This window comes from Enhydra lutris, unplaced genomic scaffold, assembly GCF_002288905.1.
Source record: "Enhydra lutris kenyoni isolate GAN:26980312 unplaced genomic scaffold, ASM228890v2 scaffoldscaffold30, whole genome shotgun sequence".
Lineage (NCBI taxonomy): Eukaryota > Metazoa > Chordata > Mammalia > Carnivora > Mustelidae > Enhydra > Enhydra lutris.
Window position 1 is genome coordinate 7,894,767 of NW_019154114.1, and position 22,337 is coordinate 7,917,103.

Sequence of the window (22,337 nt, forward strand, 5' to 3'; positions counted from 1 at the left end):
ACACACACACACACACACACACACACACACACACACACACACACAGGAGAGACCACTGAGGGACGGAGGAGACAAGGGTGATACAAGGGAGTGGGGGGTGAAAAGCACTGCAGTGGATGACTGTTCTTATCTACGGAGGATGATGAAAATAATGTTTAGAGACCAATCATCGTTATTTGAGGAAACCAGAAACAGGAACGTGGACAGACAGATGGGGAATGAATGAATCCAAAGCTGAAAGAAAGACCACTAACGACCATAAAAATACAGGTTTTACCAGAAACTGGGACTGACTGTTGGTTCCTTTGGCTTTATGCCATTATAACATAATCTGGAAAGGTCATCAAGAAATTGATGTTTTAAGACTTAAGCCTTTAAAATACCCTCTAAAAAGTATCGTAGTCTGTATTCATACTTGCAAAGCCAGTTACTGGATTTGAGATTCCAAAGACGTCACCTGCCAGTTGGGGTGGTCAGTTGGCTTCCTCTGAATACCATCTCCCCAGGAAGAAGGCACTGGCAGGCTTGGGTCCAGACGTCAGCATGCCCGAGAAGCATAGAGAGCACTGATGTGCATAATGCCCGACGTAGCATCCCAGTGCCCCGAGCTGGGAATCTTAGCAGTCTTCTTGCTTACCTTAACCTCCAGCCTTCTCTAAACCCTGCCATTTTGCTCAAAGAAATGTTCCCAGTTGCCGGTGTTTTAAACGCAGTTTTCTGGAACTTGAATTTTAATGCCACCTGGTTCTCTAGCAGGATTTGTAAACCGTCGTCCCTCTGAAATAAAATTGTCGTCCCCAGCAAGTCTTTTATTGGGGTCTTTCCCATCTCCTCACTGGTTGTCGGGCCTCCTGAAACAGAATGAAGCTGGTGACTCTAAGGGGAGGATGTTTTGGTCAATGTGGACTGGCTGATGAAAAACCTCCCATATTTTACCATTTAAAATAAGCTTTTAAAAAAAAAAAAAAAAACCTGACTGGCCTCAAAGCCACATTCCAGTGGGAGCTTGAGAGCAGAACCGGGAGGCGGTGTCTTCCGCCACCAAAACATCATTTGCTCGGAATGTCTCTGGGGAGGGTCTTTGGTCAGCTGGGCTGGCAGCCGTGAGCAGGCTGGGGAGCCCGGAGTTTGGGCCTAAACCAGAAGAGGAAAGCAGCCCATCTAAGCCCAGACAGAGAACGTTCCCTTCGTCCCAGGTCTCGGAATTCGGAAATACGTGGAAGTAGGTGTAACCGGTTCTTTGAGGGAGTGGCGAGGATCAAGGGGCCATGCGGGAGCCGTTCTCAGCACAGTCAGTTGGAGACGAGGACGGGGAGTTGGGGAAGAAATTAAAGACGAGCCCGTGTGTCTGTGTTTAAAAAAAAAAACAGAAGTCCTCGTCCCGACTTTCCCAAGCTGGAAACAGTCCAGCTGCTCAGCGTGTGTCCCAGGAGCGCCCATTCAGCCCAGGCAGCCGTCTCCTTTCAGGGGTCTGCACACCGTCCCACCGCGCCGCCGACTCTCGGAGACATTGCACATTCCAAACTCAAATACGTGCTAAGTTGTTTTTATGTGCAGAGGCGTGGCGGACGTGGCCAACTCATCTGTGGGGTCCCGACGGCTTGAGTTCCTCCCCAGCCCTAGGAGGCATCCGTGGAGTTGGCTCTCTGTCCCTGTTCTCTGTGATCTGCTTCTAGACAATCCTCAGCAGCCCCAGTCCAGCCGCTGTCAGTTCAATCGCAAGCGACCTCTCGTGAAAGAGCCTGTTGGTATTAATGCCGTGTAAATACGGAGACACAGTGGAGGGATAGGATGATGGTGACCGGCTAAGTTGTCCTCCGGCTGGGGGACATTTTGGTGGATTCTGAGCGAGGGAGTAGAAGCACTTCCATTCATACACTGAAAAATTAAGTCACTGAGTACAACCATTTACAGTAATTATATCCTGCCATGAAGTCTTACTCAAGCAAGCGGTAAATATTAGCAAACATGCTTATTCATTTCAGTCCCAACCTCCCGTCTCGGTCATCAAGGAATAGAAACCATGTGAACTCCGTGCCCGGAAGTGATTAGAGGTACACGTGGGTACCAGTCCCCTCCTGCTATAGGACCCTGGAGGTGTGGAGACAAGAGTTCTAGCTTGAGTGTGATTGGGGAAAGATGTCCAGTTAGGGGTGCCCTCATCTCACCTGCACAGCTGGGCAGATTTCAGCAGGCGGAAGGGGTGGTTTGGAAGGGTTTCCAGTCAGGAAAAGCCACCAAAACCAGAGACCTGAAAGAGTAAGTTTGGGGGTGGGGGGTAAGGTGGGAAGTGCCAGGAGGCTAATTTTATGTCAGGTGTGGAATGGAGTGGAGGATTGAAAGGCTGAGGTGGAGGGAGGGAGTCTGGACTAGATTAGAAAGGTCAGCAAGCTCAAGAGCAGGAGTAACCATGAAGCATTAGAGGATTTTTCTCATTTGTTCTACTTTCAGCCAATAATTTTCAGATCAGGAGGTCGGCTGCGACAGAAAGATGCAGCTTGGTCTCCCAGCCTGTGAGTTGCTGCTCATGAGGCAACAGAGAAGCAAGGGGTGGTTTGTAACCCAGTAAGATAAGAAGAACATGGAAGTTGCTATCAGTGGGCTGGGGGCCCAGACTGGGAGAGGTGGAATTGGGGCATTAGGGAAGGCTTCAGAGAGGGAGTGGCCTGTGACCTGGGCCTTTGCACGAAAGAGGGCTTAGATTTCTCCAGCTATGTATTTATTTTCTTTTCTTCTGCTCATCCTGGTATCTTTTTAAAGACCTGGTTTATTCCCATTTTACATCATTCATATTATGAGACTGTTGACTTTTGCAGTTCAGTGGTAAGACCCACTCCACAATCTTTCCGCACTAATAAAATGGACTTTTCACAAGGGCCTCATTCCTGTGTTGTCATTAGTCCCAGAGGCATTGCATTCTGGAGCAGCTGGGTGGTGGGCTCTGAGCCAAACCTCAGGGAAAGTGTAGGTTTCTAGCTACATCTTAGACACTGAACTGTTACTGATCCAGAAAAGACCAGCTTGTTAGTTCTCTGCAATTTTGTAGGTCATCCCTGCTTGAAGCTACCTTGCCTAACTCACCCTCTAAGAGAGTGACCCTCAAATGGGCTTGTGTGGGAATCATCTGGAGAGCTTACTAAAACCGAGATTTCTGGGCCCACCCAGACTCCTATAGGTCTAGATGGGATCTGAAGGGGTTTTTTAGGGTAGTACTGATGCTGTTGGCCCAGGGGCTACACTTTTGAGAACCCCTTCTGGGAAAGCCAGCCACTGGGAAAAGGAACTGCTGTATTCTGGGTGAGACATTCCCATAGTGTGGCCTTTCTCAAGGACTTCCGCAGGGGACACTCTTCACAACTAGTCAGTGAGAACAAATGTGGGGCCGCAAGGTGGCTTCTGAGGGAGGGAAGACAGCTTTTCAGCACCCTGTGGAGCCCTCCAGATGATCCTTTTCAGAACTCAAACTCCCACAGTGCCTGTGCTATTCACAGAGGGTGCTGGGCCATGTGAAATGGGATTCCAGACTCTTGACTTCCCACCCCTTCTTCTGTGAGGGAACAACCATTCTGCAGACCAAGACTTGATCTCAGACACGAATGTCACCTGAGAGGAATAGCGGCTTTGTTCTTGTCTGTCTTCAGTTCCTGGCCTCTCCAGTATGATTGTCAGACTTCAGGATTCAGCCATGTCTTCATTCTCTCCAGCTGGTTGGTGTTGGGGCCCTTCTGTGAGAGAACCCCCACCTTGTGTTCTGGAAATTGAGGAGATGAGGGTGCTAATACTCAATGACAACTAAGGGAGGCCAGCAGACACCCAGAGGTACTCTAGCCCAAGGAGTGCTCCCAGCCCATTGGAATGATTAATTGATGTCCTCCACTCTGCTGGACAATTAAGGAAAGCAGAAGAAGGAGGGAAAAGTCTTCAGTTAGACCTAATTTGGCACCATATTGTTTTCTGTTAATCTATTTTGTTTTCTGTCTGTCTGTCCCAAGGGACGGATGCCTTGCTGCTTGCTGAAGCATGCATAACTAATGTCCTCGTTAAGGGCCGATCTGTGTATCAGGGCCATGCGAGGAAGCCGGCCTGCCAAACCTAGGCACAAGCTGGGGGCTGTTACCTCCCTCTGGGCCTTAGCCCCACCTCATTAAGCTGGTCCAGGCTATTGATTGGGAGCCTGTGTTTGGAAGAGTCTTACTTACTCCATGCATTATCTTGACAGATTGATCAGACCTGATTGAGAACCTCTTAAAGGAACGAACAGCTGTAATGGGAAAGTTGGACTCTGTCATCCGTTAGGATGATTCTGGGAGCAAGAAGAACAAGGCTGACATCTTGGAGCAATTGTATTTACAATTAACATGGCTGAAAACGATTGCCTCTATTGATCCCCCCTTCCTGCAATTACAGCCCCATTGTTTACATTCCAGCACTTCAGTTATAAAAAGGAAATTCAATAATTATTGCATTATTTAAAGTTAAAGTGCCACAGAGTTTGCTGGCTACGCTTGCTGGTTGATTTAACGTTCAGTAAAATCCATGCTGAGCTCTCCATCTTGAGGCCGAACAATATCGGCTTTTAATGAGACCTAAAAAGGGGGGGAAGGCGAGCAGAACCCCGTGCACCGGGTGTTTGTCTGGGTTATTTATGGGGGGAACCCAAAAGCAGGGCAGAGAAACTAGCCATGTCATCGTTCGCAAAAGTCTATCCCGTTTGGCCACGTGGCTGTCCCCTCTGCAGCCGGTCATCTCCCGGCCTCTCGACTCAGACTCAGCTCGACTTCCTCACAGAACCATTTTTCTCTTTTCCCTTTCTTGGTCCCTTGTCCCCCTTGTGCCAGGGTCACCGTCTTCTTTAGCCTTTAGCAAAATCCATGGAACTTAAGGAGAAAGGGTCAAATGCCTTAGCAGCCACGATGATCGACGTCAGAAGCATTTGTTTAGAGGGAATTTGTGTCCCCTGCCTTGTCACCTTCCCATTTTCTCTTTTAAAGGGAAAATGAAGTAAAAAATGAAGCACCTCTTACACGGAAGTCAGCCCTGTGTGTGCTCACTGTCCCCCGCAACCCCTCGCTCCACGTCATGCGGGCTGTCTGTTGTCTTCACTCATGATGAAGGTGATGAGGGTACTTGTCAGCAAATCATGGGAGCTCAAGACAAGCCGCCTGGTTTGAGCGCCAGATTCATGCTCTCAGCAGCAACAGCTAGAAAGTTCAAGAGCGTGGGAGGAATTTTAAAGACCTTTTTATTTTTCTCATACTTGGTTGCAGTTCTTTTGTGGGCTCCGTTCCAGCATGACATCTGGACAGGTGCGCTCAGCAGGACGCAGAGCTCACGAGGAAAAAGTGATGCCTCATGCTTCGCCATCAAGAGTCGCGCTTTCAGCCACAGCCCCAGGAAATTTCAGAGTGCAGGTGCAGAAGGCGCGCGAGAGATGAATAGGGCCAATTCCTACTTTTATGAAGTATCTGGAGCAGGCCAGTAGCGGGCAGCTGCTTCCGTGTGACTTTTTCATTAAAGAGGCGACTTCTTGTGTGCCAGAATCGCGTGATCTCGCTCGTGCGGTTTGCTAGAATCTGAAGGACTCTTTGGGAAAAGGCGTTGAGACTCTGGAAATTTTTCTTCTTACAGGGTCCCTGTTCTGTGGCCGTTGCTGTCCAGAACAGCGGCTCTCGGAGTGTGGTCCCAGATGAGCAGCCTCAGCGTCTCCCTGGAGATTGTTAGAAATGCAAATTCTTCATCTCCCCGGCCAGACCAGGTGAATCAGAAACCCCTGGGTTTATGCCACCCCCATCCTGGCATAACGCACCCTCAGGTGCTTCTGGTGTGCACTCCAGTTAGAGAACCACTGAGGTAGAACACCGTCCGCATTATTAACAACCACGCCTGCAGCGTTGTACCTGCCAATCAGGAGTGAGGACGCAGAACCGGGGCCCGGGGTAGAACAGTGATGGCTGGGCTGAATACTTGGGAAGTCCTTCACGTCCTCCGAAGGATTTGCACATTTGTTTTCTCATGTGATTTTGAAAATCATCCCCGAGAAAGACGGGGAAGTACAAACATTTCCATTTTACAGATGAAGTAATGCACCTGTTTTGACCACCCCTTGGGCACATGTTGTCCTGCTGTGTTGACTGTCCTGGGATTGGACATCAAAAGAAACAAATCCTTTGGAGCAGATTGAGGGCAGCAGGGAGGTATCTGTCAGCCATTCCAGCTGGGCTCTCCTTCCTTCAGCTGGCCTTCCCCGGGGATGTTGGCAGACATGATAAAGAACATGGTTCTGGATTTTCATTCTGCTGGCACCCTGATGGGCAAAGAGGCCCAGGCAACAGATAGGGGTTCTGGGGCAAGGACATGAGGTTGAGCTGTAGGTCCTGGCTGTGCCTGCAGCAGCATCGTGACTTTGGGCAAGTGACTTAAGATAAAAATGAAGCAGCTCTTACAAGGAAGAAGTTGGTCCTGTGTGTGTTCAGTATCCCCTCCATGTTGTAATTTCTAGATGTCACAGTTTTCTTTACTGTCCGCTAGGGATTTCTTTTTGGGGTTGGGGGGGCGTGGTCCCACGGAGTGTGCAGCAGGCAGGATTGGTTTTAAGAAGAGAAATGTCAAATAGGTAAATTCAGTAGACCTTCATTTCTATTACTAATCGCAAACCTTAACTCATTTGAAAAGTAATGATAATAATAGCCTTATTGTAAAGGCTAACCATGCGTCAGGTGCTGAATTAAGCACTTCCTGTGAGTTATCCCATTGAATCCCCCCTGAAGTGCTCTGCAGAAGTTTACTGTCTCAGTATTGCATGGGAGTAAACTGCGACCCCACAGTGTATATAACTTGCCCAAGGTAGCGCAGAGTTAAGGTTTTCCCCCAGGCTGCCTCAGTCCAGAGTGCACCTTAAACCTATTAGCAACGTTTTGGCACGGAGTTGAAGGACGACACGCTAGAGTAGCGTGCAGATGGCGGCCTTTATTTTTGTTTGGGAGTTGACATCTTTGAAAGCTGGGAAGTAGTGCTAGCAAAGAAGAGCAGCGTAATGAATGGGGAAGGTTACTGTAACTGGTGTATTATCCTAGTAAGGGGTAATTTTCAGATCCTAGGAGTTTTTGGTAGATTCTGGAGGATGGTCAGTTTGATGTTAGCTTCGTGGGACCCACATTGTGATTTCACCCACCACATACCTCTTTCAGCTTCCGAGCTCTGTGTATAGATGCTCATTTGACCCTTGGGGAAACTAGCCCTCATTTGGTTTATGACCTCATGCTCTGATGGGCCCCTTCCTTTGGGAGAACCCCTACATACCTGATAAGTTTCCTCTCCTTTCTGGAGTTTCCCTAACAGAGGGAAATGAAATCTAGTATGTGAAGGCATCAGCATCCCACAAGAGACCATATTGGGGTTTCTTGTCTTCAGTTTCCTTTGAGAATGTGCTGTATGTCTCTCAAGGAAATGCTGGCACTGAGACTTCTGAATCGGGAGATGTCATTCAAGAAGGGGGGAAGACGCAGGGATGGGAAGTCTCGCCTTCGGCCTTGGAGCTCAGATACAGAGAATGAACACTCATGGCTCGTCCAGGGCAAAAGGAGTCTGGCCTAGAAACCAGAAAATAGGTCAGAGTAACGTTAAATGGATTGATCTAAGGGAACATTTTTACTTCTTTCACTTTCTCTTATAAATCATGGTTGGGGCTTGTATCTTATGGTGTCTGCAGGGCTCCGACAGTGAAATAGGACTAAATTAGCATGTGCCAAGGATGAGGGCATGAGTGGGTGAAAAGCCAACATTAAACAGAAAATACATATATATTTAGGTTGACCTTCTGGAAGCTTTCCTAAGAATGTGACGTTAAGTTTGAAACTGTAACACAACCAGTGATTAAAAAATTAACCGCCCCCATTCCCAGTCACTTCGCACCTGCAGCGATTTATTTTTTTAAGCAGTCAAGGTCAATACCCAGGCATGGGGGATCTCATGTTCCAGAATGCCCCTGCGGTCAGCACCGTGTAGCGAGACGGCTGTGGACTTGGCATCAAGCCCTACCTTCCAGTCCTGTTTCTTCCATACTCTGTGAGACCTTGAGGGGAGTCACATGACCTCTCTGAGTTGTGGGTTTCTCCAAGGACAGGAGCCAAAGGCTACCCACCTTATGGGGTGGGCTACAGGGAGAAGGTCACAAGTCACTGTGGGTGTCTTCTCAGCGGTGAATGTTGTGAACGGGCACAGCACCCACTTAGACCTTCCTTATTTCATCTTACGATGTGGGGAATTCGTTAACTAACTCGGGACCGTCACCTTCTTGTTACTTCTCATGGCAGTTGCTAGTGATTGTCAGAGTCCTTGCCCAGAGGGCAGAAGCTGGAGCCCCGGCAGGTTGCGGTTCGTAGTTTCCCCTCCAGAGGCCCGATTTAGCAGTGGCCGGCTCCATCCGGGACCTCCGTTTTATAGATCGGGGGACCCCTTCCACCTGCCCTTCCTTGCCTGGGTGCACTTCACGTGCCCGTCAGCAGGTGCCTTGGGGCTCGTTCTGCATGCCCGCTGTGGGGATTCTCTGCTCAACAGGAGGCAGCTGGTACCCCTAGGGCAGCCCCTTTGCTCTGTGGGGTGCCTGAGAGCCGCTTCGCCCCACGCATCACAGAGCTTCCCTTGCCCAGGGAGTCGAGCTGCGTTGCGCGCGTGGGAAAGTGTGTGAGGGTGGGTGAGGGTGTGTTTGTCGTAACAGGTGTTCCTTCCCTGAGGAAGCTTCATTATGCGTCCAGTGTGTTTTCATTGGTGAATGTGTATGTGTGTGTGTGTGTGTGTGAATGTACTTTGTCCATTTCTACTTTAAAGGGAAGGCTTTGACAAAACCTAATCAATATTTTGCATTCCATGCATGAAGAACCAGATGTTAGAAGTTTCTATCACTGGGGAGGAGGAAGGAGCGGGGCCCCGCCAGATTTATAGAAATCAATGTTCTCTGACAGAAGTTGGTTAGTTTTCCTGGGAAACAAGTAACAGGAACACATTTTTTTGATTTTCACGATGAATTATTTTCTAACAAGAGCCCTCTTTTCCTCCCTTTGACTTCCAGTTGTTGGCCAGGGTGAACTAACGCAACATATTAATGGGGTCGAATCCCACAAAGTAACGCAGGCTGGCTTCTCTGCTCTCCTTTCTTTTTTAATTATTAATTTGCTTTTTGCGCTTGGATTTATGTGCCAGGCTCATTATCAGAGGTGCTTCTTAAAACAGTGAGGGCTTTCCCTTTCTGAGATCTTCTCCCCCACCCCCACCCCCAGCATGCTAGACCCAGAAGTGAAGATTGGCGGCATTAGATGTTTCCGTGTCCGAGTACAGCAGTGTCACCTTCCAGCTAAACCGAGATGGAATGAGCATTTTAAAAATACTCCAGCAAGGGGTGCCTGGGTGGCTCAGTGGGTTAAAGCCTCTGCCTTCGGCTCAGGTCATGATCCCAGGGTCCTGGGATCGAGCCCCACATCGGGCTCTCTGCTCACCAGGGAGCCTGTTTCCTCCTCTCTCTCTCTGCCTGCTTCTCTGCCTACTTGTGATCTCTTGTCTGTCAAATAAATAAAATCTTTAAAAAAAAAAATACTCCAGCAAGATCAGAAAGAGGTTTGGGACAAGGTCCCTGAGCAGTACCAGTGAGCCCACACTCCCTTGTTTTCGGTATAAAGTACTGGGCACCAGTGTGTGTAAGTCAAGTTCCGAATTGCTCGCGATGAGGACAGTCTGTGACCTGCTGCCCGGTGGTAATTTGGAGAAGTTGGAGATGGTTGGGCTCTTCTCCTTCTATGAATGAGTCAAACTGGATACTTACTTCATTCTTAGAGATCAGTGTACTTCTTTGCGCCTTCAGAAAGTAAATCATTGGGGCGCCTGGGTGGCTCAGTGGGTTAAGACCTCTGCCTTCGGCTCGGGTCATGATCCCAGGGTTCTGGGATCGAGCCCTGCATCGGGCTCTCTGCTCAGCAGGGAGCCTGCTTCCTCCTCTCTCTCTGCCTGCTTCTCTGCCTACTTGTGATCTCTGTCTGTCAAATAAATAAATAAAATCTTAAAAAAAAAAAAAAGAAAAAGAAAATCATTTTGCCGAGTGTGGAAGTCTTCTTTCTTTGGAAAGGACCACACATTTGCCTTCATATCCCCCAGTGTTTTGCAAGTAGTTTTTAAACCAGCCTGTGATATTGAGGAAAATCAAGGGAACCCTTGGGCAGGTTCAAGGGTCATAGCTCACTGGCCCCAGTGTGTTGGGGTAGACCTCAATTGCCACTATTCTTTAGCTAAGTCGATTTTTCTTTCTTGATTTATTAGTTGGTCATGCTTCTTCGTCATTATTAGTTTGTGGATAGATGGCAGTTTTTCTTGAGCAAGCCAGTGATTTTCACTGGTCCAGCTGGCATAGTCTGAACAAGGATTTTGAAGCCAAAGGGATGCCCTCCTCATATCCCCATGGCATGTCCTCCAAGCCACCAGTGTCACAGTCTTAATCATCTGCAGGTTAAGGCCCTGGGGTAGGGCGTGTTCTGTGTGTGTGTTAGGACAGCGTGGGACATGTTGCAGACACTTAGAAAGGGATCAGAACCAAGCCTTGCCCGGTGGGCATAGCAGCCGGTTTTCTTGGGGTCCGTGTGAGCCGTGCACACCTGACAGCACACTAGGGCACAGTTGAAGTTGTTGCTTTGCTTCCGTTTTTAAACTGTACACCCAGCCTGATCGAGGTAAGCAGCTAAGAACCTTGAATGCAGAGTAAAGAGAAGTGAAAAAAGTAAAGTAACTGGGTCCCCCTCCCCAAGGATGGGAGGGGGGCTCCATGGTAGACGGGGAGAGGGTTGGAGAGTTGAAGATTTGTGTGGGAGAAAAATTTCCTGCCTGGCGAGCAGAGCAAGAACTCTGAAAGGAGGCAGCTCCTTTATTGAGTGTTCCCCTGGGACTTGTGCCTTGGTGGATTCTTCATATATTACAGTGAATTTAATTAAATACATGGGGATCCCAATTGAGGGTATTCTAATTAGCTGGGTCAGGAACAAATTATACTCTCTCCTTCTCCAAATGAAAACCTCTCCTGTCTCCTGCAGGGAAAGCATGTCCTAGGCTGACTGACCTGTCCTGGTGGAGCCCTCACTGGTCTCTCCAGCCTCACCCCTCCTGCTGCTTCTGATGAGGCAGGTTCCAGGGGTGAAATCCTGGGGATAGAGCCAGTGCCACTTGGGAGGGAGAGGGTGTCTGTCCAGCAGGTTGGGGCATTGACCCTCTCAAGACTCGGTAAATGACCAGATGGTGTGGAGAAGGTCACAGAGGGCAGGACCCTAACTGCTAGCTTTGGGTCCCTGTTTACTCTAGGTTGGATAGCTTGAGAAGGACTGAGTGAGAACTTGTAAAATTTGGTTAAGAACAGGATCTTTGACATGTGGGTAGACTCAGGTTGTGAGCCCAAGTTTGGGTTGGAGTGTAATCTCTATGAGCAGGTGTTTCCTGACACAACCCAGAAATAGTTTATTCTGGATTTTTTCCTCTTTCTTTCTTTCTTTCTTTCTTTCTTTCTTTCTTTCTTTCTTTCTTTCTTTCTTTCCTTCTTTCCTTCTTTCCTTCTTTCCTTCTTTCCTTCTTTCCAAGTGTGGTAGAGAATGAGCCTGGAGTTCAAAAGCCAGCTTGGAATTTTGAATTGAGCTTTGGTGCAAAACTCTAAGAGAAGACACTAAATATTCCCTAGACCAGGATCTGATCTGGGGGGAGGCCTTGGCTCTGTCCACCTCCTTTCCCTATACCATTTGTAGCATGTGTCCACTTCCCTTCCAGAGTGGCTCTCAGATGGCAGATAGAAGAACTCTTCATGGCTCAAGAGATTGCCACTGACAACTATGAGTTCAGGTGTAGGGTGGTTTTGGAACGTTTTCATCCTATTTTTAAATCAGGAGTCCCCAGTATGATGTTCATGTCAATTCAGGATTTATATAGTTCTCTTACCCAAGAGCCCATGGATTTGAGGACAAAAGACATTTGACATTTCATCTCCCATCCAACTCTTCTTGGCCATGTTATCCTCTCTTCTGGCTCAGAGATTGGAAATTCCAGCCATTTGGAAAGGAACCTTCATATCCCTATTAAAATTTTATGTTTAAGATTCAGTGCCTTATTGCAAGGAAATCCTGTCTCACAGGAAGGTGATAGGAATTTGGGGGTAAGGCTTTAGTGATTCCTGTTCTGATTTCATAGTTGATAGTATTACTGAAATCCCTTGATAATACTTATTGCTTTGGATTCCATGGCTGTTTTCTCTCTTATCTTTTATTTCATCAGTTGTTGTTGAAACTCTAATAAATGTAATTCTTTTGGTCTCAGTGACCCAACACAATGGTATACATTTCCTTGTATGGGCTCTTGTAAATTTTCCTGCTTCTTAATCCCAAGCCAAACCCTTGCTCCCAGGAATATCTTAGTCGACTTTTTGGCTTTTTAGGGGAGAACCTTGTGGAGAAGTCAGGGAGAATGAACGTGGGGAAGCTCATCCTTCTCCTTCAAATCTAGCCCACTACACCGTCCTCCTCCCCAGGGTTGGAGCCTTCGGAAAACAGGGCTTTGGTGTATTCCATCCCCTTGAAATCCTCTGCGAGGACCCTTGTCTCAGACCAGGCAAACTGAGGATAAACCATTTTTTAAAAAATCAACTCAAATTTATTTCAGGAAAGGTAGCTTTTTATCACCAGTCATTGGAGTTGCCATACCAGTTAACACTGAGCTTACTGGTTCTTCAGATCCCTTCCAGTTGTGACATTGCTGTAGGAGGGCTGTTTCTGGTTGGGGTATCACATTGTTGCAAAGTTCTGCTCCTGAGTGTGTCACATCACCCATTTTGGGTGAAAGAAGGGATTGTTCTCATGTTGGTGCCTGTGAAGCCCTTCACATTTTTACCTATACCTTGGCCTCAAAGCACGGGTTATTATGGACTGGTTTAGCCAGTCTACATGATTGAGAACCTGGGCCTCCCCCTCTGGCTCCCCCACAGTGATTTTTCTGCAACACTCCATTGATGCATTCATTTGTCCTCCTCCAGTAAGGCTCAAATGTGCTTCTAGAATTTTCATACTTTTCCAGTGAACAAAATGTATACCTGTGAGCACCTGAGCCTCAGAGCTGTGTCATTTGATAGGAAGTGCTGGTAGGGCCACTCGGTATTTTTAATATTGGGTGGAGTGCAGGGCATTCTAACTGCTCTGCCTTCTCCGGGTCTCAAATTATAATCTGGACAAGAAGGCTTTCAAAGCAGGGTGAACAAGAGTTTTCAAAGCATGGGCCCTGAATGGGACAAGTGCAGGTCAGAAAGGAGAAGAACAACACAAATTATTTCCAAGGCATCTGTTGTGTCTTCTGTGTAGCTCCTGGGGCCCGGCTCTGGGGTCCGGGGATGTGGGTACAGAGAAAGAGGGTAATACCATAAGCACAGAAGGTACATGATGTGAGTTTCTTCCTTCACAAGGATCCTGGGGGATAGGAGACCCTGGTTCTTGTTCTCTCTCTCTCCCACTAACAAGCTGGGTTACTTTGGATCATTGACTCAAGTCTTTTAGAATTGTTTCCACTGCTTTATATGCAGCCAATAGAAAAATACCCTCTTCTCCTTAAATGGGTCATTTGTAAGGAAGGGATAGACTTTCTGTACCAGGAGCATGTCACTTCCCCAGCAGTTAGTGAAACGGGCCCATGGCTTTCATCATATTCTCAGAGAGGCACAAGACGTTTGTGAATTTTGTCCTTGGATAATCTCTGAGTCTTCTCCTACACATGGAAGTCTGGGGTCCGCTGTTTCCGTGACCTCTCCTGTTCTTGCTCCCCTCATTTTAATCCCGTGTCTGCCCTATTCTCTGCCAGCTGTAGGGCCTCCTGGTTCTGGAATCAGTACTGTGTCTACACAAACACAGCGAAGAGTGTAATTTTGACCATCTGATGCACTAAGCCAAATGACCTTCAGATGTTGACAGGGAACCAGTCTGGAGAAGTTTATTTTTTTGTCATTTTTTTAATCCAAAGGAAAATCTAATTTTAGGTTCTCTTAATAGACTGTGGTTCTAAATATAAAAACTTGACCTGTCATTCCTGTGAAAAAGCCAGACAGCAGCTTTGGCTTTGTGTTAGTGACCTCGGATTCGGTACAGGGAGGGTGACCCTTTGGCGTCCACCTAAAGCAGGGTGTGGCTAACTTTTTCGGGGAAGGGCCCGATAGTAACCGTTGAAGCTTTGTGGGCCATGTTTCCTCTGTTGCAGTGACCCCAGACTCTGGTGCTTTGAAAGCAGCCATCAAGACAACGCAGCTCCATGGCTGGGGCTGTGTTCTGTTGGAACTTTATTTACAGAAAGGCAGCAGGTTGAATTTGGCCTGCGGGCTGTTGTTTGCCAGCCCCGATCTAAATAAAGCAGGACACTCTGGAGTGTGAGAGGGGGTCCTTTGATTATCGTGCCAGGAAGACCCGGCTGACATGGGGAGGGTCTGATCCCACAGCGGCAACCCTGTGAAAAGTCACAGGGGAGGGGACGTTCAGGGGAGATGGGAATGAGAGTCCGCCGGCTGCTGGTCCTCGAAGAGCTGCTGGAGGAAGGTCCATCGGAGGAGACAGAACCACCCCTCCGAGGGGTCTCCGCACGGGGCTGCGGCCGGTCGGGAGTGGGCGCTTGGCGGTGGCGGGCTCCGAGTAGCTTACCCACAGCGTGTCCCTGTCCTCTGCCCTCACAGCACCTGCAGCAGCACGAGAGCGGAGTGGAGGGCGAGAGCTGCTACTACCACTGCGTCCTGTGCAGCTATTCCACCAAGGCCAAGCTCAACCTCATCCAGCATGTGCGCTCCATGAAGCACCAGCGCAGCGAGAGCCTGCGGAAGCTGCAGCGGCTGCAGAAGGGCCTCCCGGAGGAGGACGAGGACCTGGGGCAGATCTTCACCATCCGCAGGTGCCCCTCCACCGAGCCAGGTGAGTGGTCTCGCGGGCTGGGAGGACCTCTCTGGGGGCTGTGGCTGGCTGCTGCCGGCTCGCGCGTCTGTCACCGACCTCACAGGGGACCGTTGTGTTCTGCAGGGAACGTGGCGAGCATTCTTGTTTTTTTTGTTGTTGGTGTTAAGCTAAAGGAACTCAGCACCGCTTTTCTTCAGGTGTCACGGGCCACTGCCCAGGGAGCCGGACACCTGGAGATGTTTTGTCTCCTGTCCCCAGATTCCTCCGGTTCTAGACTCCACATTCAGTTTGTTGCTTCAGAGGGACATAAAGCAAAGGCATAATGATGTCTTGCTCCGTGGTAAGAGCGGGCGGTTTGTGGCCTCAAGTGCGGTTTGGAAGAATGAACTTCAGAGAGGATCCAAACAGTGCTTGCTGTAAATGTTTTCACTGGGTCTGAGGGTGGTTCTGCGAGTCGGGGCCCCACGCCGCCTGCTTCTCCTCGAAGAGTTGGGACCTTCCAGGGGACCTTGCTGCTTTCTGCCCCCATTACTGTCCTGTGCTCCTATCTCAGGCACCTCGGTCCAGTCCATGCCTCAGCTTACCGTAGCCAGTCTCTCGCATCATCAACCTACCCTTGAGAGGTCACCACTGACCTTGGATTTACCCAATCCAGTAGCTATCTGCCAGGCTGCCTTTTCCTCCTGTGGTCTCTGGAAGTTTCTGAAAGTATTGCACAGTCTCATCTTGGGCTCCCAGCGTGTGTTTCTCTCATGTCCTCCTGCTTTTCATGAGCATCCTTCCATGCCTGTCCCAGGCTCATGGTCCCGCAGTCTGCCCTCCCTCTCACTCCCATGCTGACATCTGCCAGGCATTAGGCCCCGGCCCTTGGCTCCCAGCCTTTGAAAGCTTTGCTCTCCTGGCATTCCCACATGCATATCAAACAGCTCCCTGGATTTCTTGCTGGTGCCACGTCGTAGACTCTGAGCTCACAACTGTTCCCTGTCTTGGTGGCACGCCGTCACACCAGCTGGCCACACTGGAGACTCAGGGCCGTCCTTGATCTGGCCATCACCCGCAGCACTCTTCGCCACTGAAGCTGTAATGGCCCAGTGGGGTTCTTAATCTTACTTTTACCAAATTTCACATTTTTGTAGTTTTTAAGGGCAACAAGTTATAGAAACCTAATGAAAAAATGGCATGACAATCCCTCTCCCCCATCCCATTGCCCAGAGCAGTATCTTTCAACTTTCAGTTGTTTCTTTGGTTACTCTTATTATTTCCATATTTCTCAATGTGCTTCTACTACTACTGTTTCTTGATGTTTTTTTCTATTTCAGATGTTCTCTATTGGCTTCCTACTCTGAAAGATGACGATTTTACTAGTACACCATCCTGCAAACCACACACTCCTCCTCACACACACCCACAGACTGACACGCAGAAACCTCAAACTCCACACACACACACGCACGCCATCTCTCTACCCCCTACACCACCCTCCCCAGCCCCCTGCATACCCAGTCTTCCCTCCCTCCATCTTCCATGATGATTAAATAATAATTTGGGGTTATATTAATATTCAGTGTTTTCGTTATTCTGACTCTATAAATATTAATCACAGCTGAGCCATGTAGAGTTTTATAATTTCATTTACCTTCTTGTACAACTTTTTATTTTCCCTGGTTTTCTAGGTACCTATGATTAATTCATGGCTAGCCCTCTGCCAGAGTAGACATTTCCTAATCTCCGAAAGCCCCGCCAGATCAGTTGCTCTCTGTTTCGTTCTCTCCTGGACGTGTCCCTCCTGAGCCCTTGCAGACTCCTCTGAGTACCCCGTGCCCTGCCCCTATCCCCCAGCTGTTCCTTTGCTCTTTTTTTCCCACATAAATGAAATGACCAGATATCCTGAAGTGGGAGAATGTGTCCTCTCTGCCGGAGTAGCTGAGGTTTCATTATCACTGTGGAAAGGCCAGTCCTCCTGGCAGGCTGGGTGAATCACTTCTTTGGGAACCAGGATCATTTCTTGGGTACCAGGATAATTTTGGTCACCTCTGGGTCACTGCAAAACTGTCCTTTCCTGTATGTTTTTCAAATGCCTCTTCTGGTTAAAGTTCACACGCCGTAATCTCCGGGGCTTCTGCTCTGCTTGGTGTGTGCACTCGGGAGCGAGGGACGAGGCTGGCGCCCACAAGACCCATCTGTCCCCTCCTGCCATCTGGCTGTGGGGGTCCCTGTCCTCCACATTTTGGCCTCTCTGTGATCCTATCATTCCTATTATTTTGCTGTGAAGTCACTTTGCAGGATTCTCCTTCCTCCATCCATAAGTGTAGACCTATTTATTTCAGGGTTTGTTTTTGTTGTTCTTGTTGTTTAATTTTTTTTTTTCTTTTTCTTTCTGTTTTTGGGTTGGGGGGGGGGCCAGCTCTGCACACGTCATTGTTTTAATCTTCCATTAAAAGCTGGTCCCTTTCGCCTTTCAATTCTTTCTTTCACTCTACTCAGAATTCCCTTTTTATTAATGAGGTGCCCCAAACTAAATAGTGTACAGCTGCCATTTCACCCGGGGTCTATGGACTGGAACAAACAGTTCCCTGTTTTATAATGTAATACTTCTATTTATGCAGTCCGCTCTGGAATTGCTTTCTTACACCATTGCCTTCTGGGTTTCTCTCATTTAATGCGTATTAGGAGTTATTTTTCCCCCTGAAGTGTATGAGCAACTTTAGTCTAGATGATAGACTTCCTTTCTGTATTTCAAAATCCTTTTGTATTGTCTTTGGCCTGAAGTCATGTTTTTGCTCTCCACCCTCCTCCCTCCCCGCCCTGCGCCCTCCTCCCACTCACGCCCAGCTACGTCCGTACTCCTCACTCATGACAAAAGGACAAATTATTAGGTAATATTCACACTGACATTAAAAGTAACTGGGTGCCTTTTCAGAAACCCCTTTATGACAACTCATCTTAAATATATCCTCCCTCCCCCCAGGGATTGGCTTTTAACTTCTTGAAAGAATGTTTTTTAAGAAAAGAGACGTTGTAGGGGCACCTGGGTGGCTCAGATGGTTAAGCATCTGCCTTTGACTCGGGTCATGATCTCAGGGTTCTGGGATCGAGCCCGCATTGGGCTCCTGGCTCAGCGGAGAGCCTGCTTCTCCCTCTCCCTCTGCATCTCCCCCTGCATGTGCTCTCTCTCTCTCTCTCTCTCTCAAATGAATAATTAAAATCTTTTAAAAAGAAAGGTCAAAAAAGGGACATTATAGAACTCTCAGAACGAAGACCCCGAAGGTCATCAGCTTCGAATTTATCAACAGAGACTTGATCCTATGTTCCCAATTTTCTCTTCTCTCACATAAGGGTCAGGACATCAGTCTTTAGCCGGAAACGTCATTCATGTAGCGCGAGGAAGCCTCAGGGAATCTGTGAGCACCTTTTGGGAAGTGAGCTTCTGACTGTGAGCTCCATGTAACTGGTGTGCTGTCTTGGGTTTTCTATACTGGCCTCCTGTCAACATCTCCTTAAAGGACGGTGGTCTTTCTTCCCACCTTTTCTCCTCTGCTGTCCATGCACCAGAAAGTTTTATAGGAGAAATCCCTTTCTTTTCTTCTCTGAGCTCAGTCTCCTGTCCCCTTCTGCAGGTACCCAGACTTCCCTTTTAGCGGCTGGTGGAGAGAACTCTCGAAGAGTTTCTTCCCTGTGGTGGACGAACATAGGCTTTCAGATTTTACCTGTTCCCTTAAGTCAGTATGTTTTCTGGTCAGTCCAGCTTACCACGTAGTCTGCCAACCCAGGTGAATTTGGAAATACAGAGAAGGAACACTGAAGGTCTCCACTGCCCTCCACCACTTTGTCGTCCTGGTCAGGGTTCAACTCTGTCATCCATCATGTAACCCCCCTCCGGAGAGGCCTCCTGGCTAGACGTAAACCATCTAGGTCCTGCCCTGCCAAAGGGCAAAGTCTCTGTTGTTTGGAGGCGCGCTAGCAATTAGGCTACCGTCCCCCATGTGGTCCTGCCTGGGGTCAAGCTTTACCCTTACGTCAGTGGGCAAGCCATGTCCTGTATCGTATCATCTCTAACCCAGTGTGACAGTTTTGTGCTTACGCTTGCTGCCCTTACCCCTATACTAGACAAGCAGACAGACAGACACACACACACAGTGAGCCTTACCTTTTAAGAAATGACTTGGAAATACACAGCTCAGAGAAAGGGGAGTAACTTAAACAGGTGAGATCTCCCCCCACCTCCCAGTCTCCCCTGGCCTGGTTTGGTTATTGACTTGAGTGTATGTTCTGCAAGACCAAGTGATCTCTGGACTTTGTTGGGATTTGGTCTTTTCCATTTCATGCTTACAACCAGGTAGAGGTAGAGAAAGCCCATTGCTATATGCTGACACGCTGGGTTATGTCTCTCAGTTGCTGGTACTGGCTGTTTACTTCCCCTTAGTTGACCAGAAGCTCCTGAAAGATGGAAAGCTCTCGTAGGTGGGTCATGTGTAGGATCAGCTTCCCTCTTTGCTTATTAAAAAGGCATTTCTGGCTCCCAGGCGAAACTGTAGTTAATTTCACTGTATCAGTGCCCTGAGCTTGGAGGAGACAAGAGGCCCTTTGTACTCCTCCTGTCTGCCTGCCTTCTCTTCCTCTTCGTTTTTTTTCTATCTTACCCTTGCCTTCACTACTTTTTCTTTCACATAGTCCTAGATCTCCAAACTTCACACAGATAAAATCGAACAGTTCTTGATCGCGTCCCGACTGCATTCAAGACTTTGTGTGAGTTGGGGGACACTGCTGACGTCTCCTCTCATCTCTTCATGTGGATTCCCCGGTCCATACGCCCGCCCAGGCATTCGAGGCAATCAGATGATGACTCAGTTTACAAAGGACACAACTGTTTGGAGTCTAAGAGCATATTTTGCTTGGAGCGGAAGCTGGCATCCCCCTTTACTGACACATCTTTGGCGCTCGAGGTAGTGAATTCCTGGGGTCGGGAGGCAGGGGCCGGCCGAGTGATGATGTGGATTCGGTGACGACCCGTACTGAAACACTCACTGGGTTTGCTTGATGGATTATGTTTTCAAACCAACTTTCAGGGAGTTTTGCTGAACTCCTGCAGCTTGAGAGAATAAGAAAACGTTCTCTCTTCAGCTTTCTCACTTTGTTCTGTTTTTGTTTTTCAGAATTCGCATAAGGCTGCCCTTCATACAAAGTATGAAGTACATCTTTTTTTTTCATAAGTAGCTAAATTATATGCAATTTCAGTGTGATTTTTCGCATAGCACTGACATTTGCTGTAGCCATGTCCAAAATTCTGAGGCATTGTTTTTGTAAACCAAATAGCAACGTTCTTTGTTTCTTCCTTTTTACTACGTCTTATTCATGGGACTTAGGGAAGGCATAGGGACAGCATATTTCTAACTAAAGACATTGCATGTAAAAGCACATCAAACACATTGGAGTGAGTGAAATTTAAAGCACTCATGGAGGAGTGCAGGAAATGTGACTTTATCTGTCTTAAATACATTCCCTGATAAGGACTATATGGACAATAGGATTGTAAACTTCAGTGTGCTTTTGGGAAAGATGCTTTACAACGCACAGATGAAGAGAGATCACTACAGAGCAGCACGAAAGAGAGTATGCTGTTGTTAAAGGGAAAAATGGAGTTTATGGAATAACGTGATTGGGTTCTGTTGGTTTGATTACTTCGACTGTTTTTGAAAAGTATTTTTCTTAAAGCTTTTAAAGCTTTAAAATAACCAAAAGTTTATAATTGAGGTCTGTGGCTGCTTCCTGGGTGGAATCTGCATGGAGTCTGATAGAGCATCAGGCACATGGCAAGAGCTCACATTTTCCTGGTGCTTGTAGATAGAGACACCCGTGCAGTTGCTAACAGTACACCAAGGAGTGAGTCGTGGTTGTCTTTTGTTCATGGAGATGGTTTGGTATTTGTCACTGGAAGGCGTGAGTCGTGGTTGTCTTTTGTTCATGGAGATGGTTTGGTATTTGTCACTGGAAGGCGTCCATAGTTTGATTACTGTCTGATTCTCTCACATTTTGCATCTATATGGAGAGGACAGGAGTAGTAGTTCTTAGGGTGTACACTGTCTTGTTTTTCTGTTGGAACAGAGTTCCTGATTTGCCTTAATTAGTCCTCTAACAATCTACAAAGGTCAGCGCCAATTGCCTGTTCATTTACATTTGTAATTGTGATGGCTTCTGATTACATATTCCTTGTCTTAGTCCTTCCTCTAAGTATATGCTAGTGTGTCCTCCCCTCCCCCTTCCCCCAAGCCCCACCACCCCCAAACCCGCCAGACCAGTGTGGAAGCCAAGGATCTGACTCTTGAGACAAGAAACCTTTGCGGTGACGGCCCAGCCTGCTTTCGAACTTCAGCGTCTGTTAGGGAAAGGCATCTTCGAGAGGCTGTTGCTTCTAAGTTAGAAATATAATGAAGCCAGAGTCAGGGAAATTACATTGATACCAGGCAAGAAATCTGAGAGCCATTATCTAGGAGCCTTCTTGAACTGGGTAATTAAGGGCAATTAAACTTTTCTGTTTGCTCTCTGCAAAATATGCTAACGATCTGGTCTGTTGGAAGGTGGACACGTGCAAAGCACAGTTTCACTGCTGCCCTGTGCTCCTGTTCTGGAAGGGTCTCTCCAAAGAGGATGGGACATCACCATAGTCATCCCTTGGGCAGTGGGTCTGGAGTCTCCGACCTCCTATATAATCTGTTTCCTCTCTGTGTTCTCTAGGAGACACCAACATCCACACCAAGATGTTGACCTTTTAGATATTATTCAAAACCTGGCTGCAGTAGGTCAAATTCAGTGATTCTTAATCATTTTCCCTTTCATATTCTGGATTGGGTATTCACTAGTTGATTTCTTTTTATGGAATGATCAGAGCTGCTAGGGATTTGTTTGTTTGTTTTATTTCAGTAAATAACACTGGAGCATACATTGCCCTGTACAGGGGCTGTCCATATGGCTACACACTGCTGGGCCAGTTAGCCTTGCTCCTGGTCGGTGGCTCTCGGTTGTCCTCCATCCTGTCCTCTTGGGTAGGTGGTAGTGTGTGCCCTTATGGCCACCCAGTACGGCCCACTCTGAGAGGCAGCAACATCACGGCCACTCCTTGGGCGCTGCAAAAAAAAAAAAAAAAAAAGAGAGAAAAGGCACTTGCTGGTGGTTATTGGAGTTAGGAGAGAGTACGTGTGTGTGTGCATTTTGAGATCAGCATCGGCCAGTGCCCTTTTGAAGGGCATGCCAAAGAGCCCCAAAACACAGGAACCCCCCCCCGCCCCGCACACACACAGGGGAGACTTAGTCATGTCATCATACCAGGTGTTACTTTAGTGAAAGCTTTATGCCATCTCACCTCTGAAAAGGGGCATCCAAGGAACTTGAAAGTGTGCACCTTGTCCT

General features: G+C 47.9%; 1 protein-coding gene across 1 annotated transcript in view; it reads left to right on the forward strand.

Annotated features, from left to right (window-relative positions):
• Positions 1-22,337, forward strand: part of LOC111152924 (zinc finger homeobox 3) — a 156,034-nt gene that overhangs the window by 44,733 nt on the left and 88,964 nt on the right. Inside the window, 1 exon segment of the mRNA XM_022511667.1 lies at positions 14,720-14,951. Within this exon segment, the coding sequence (XP_022367375.1) occupies positions 14,720-14,951 (232 nt within the window).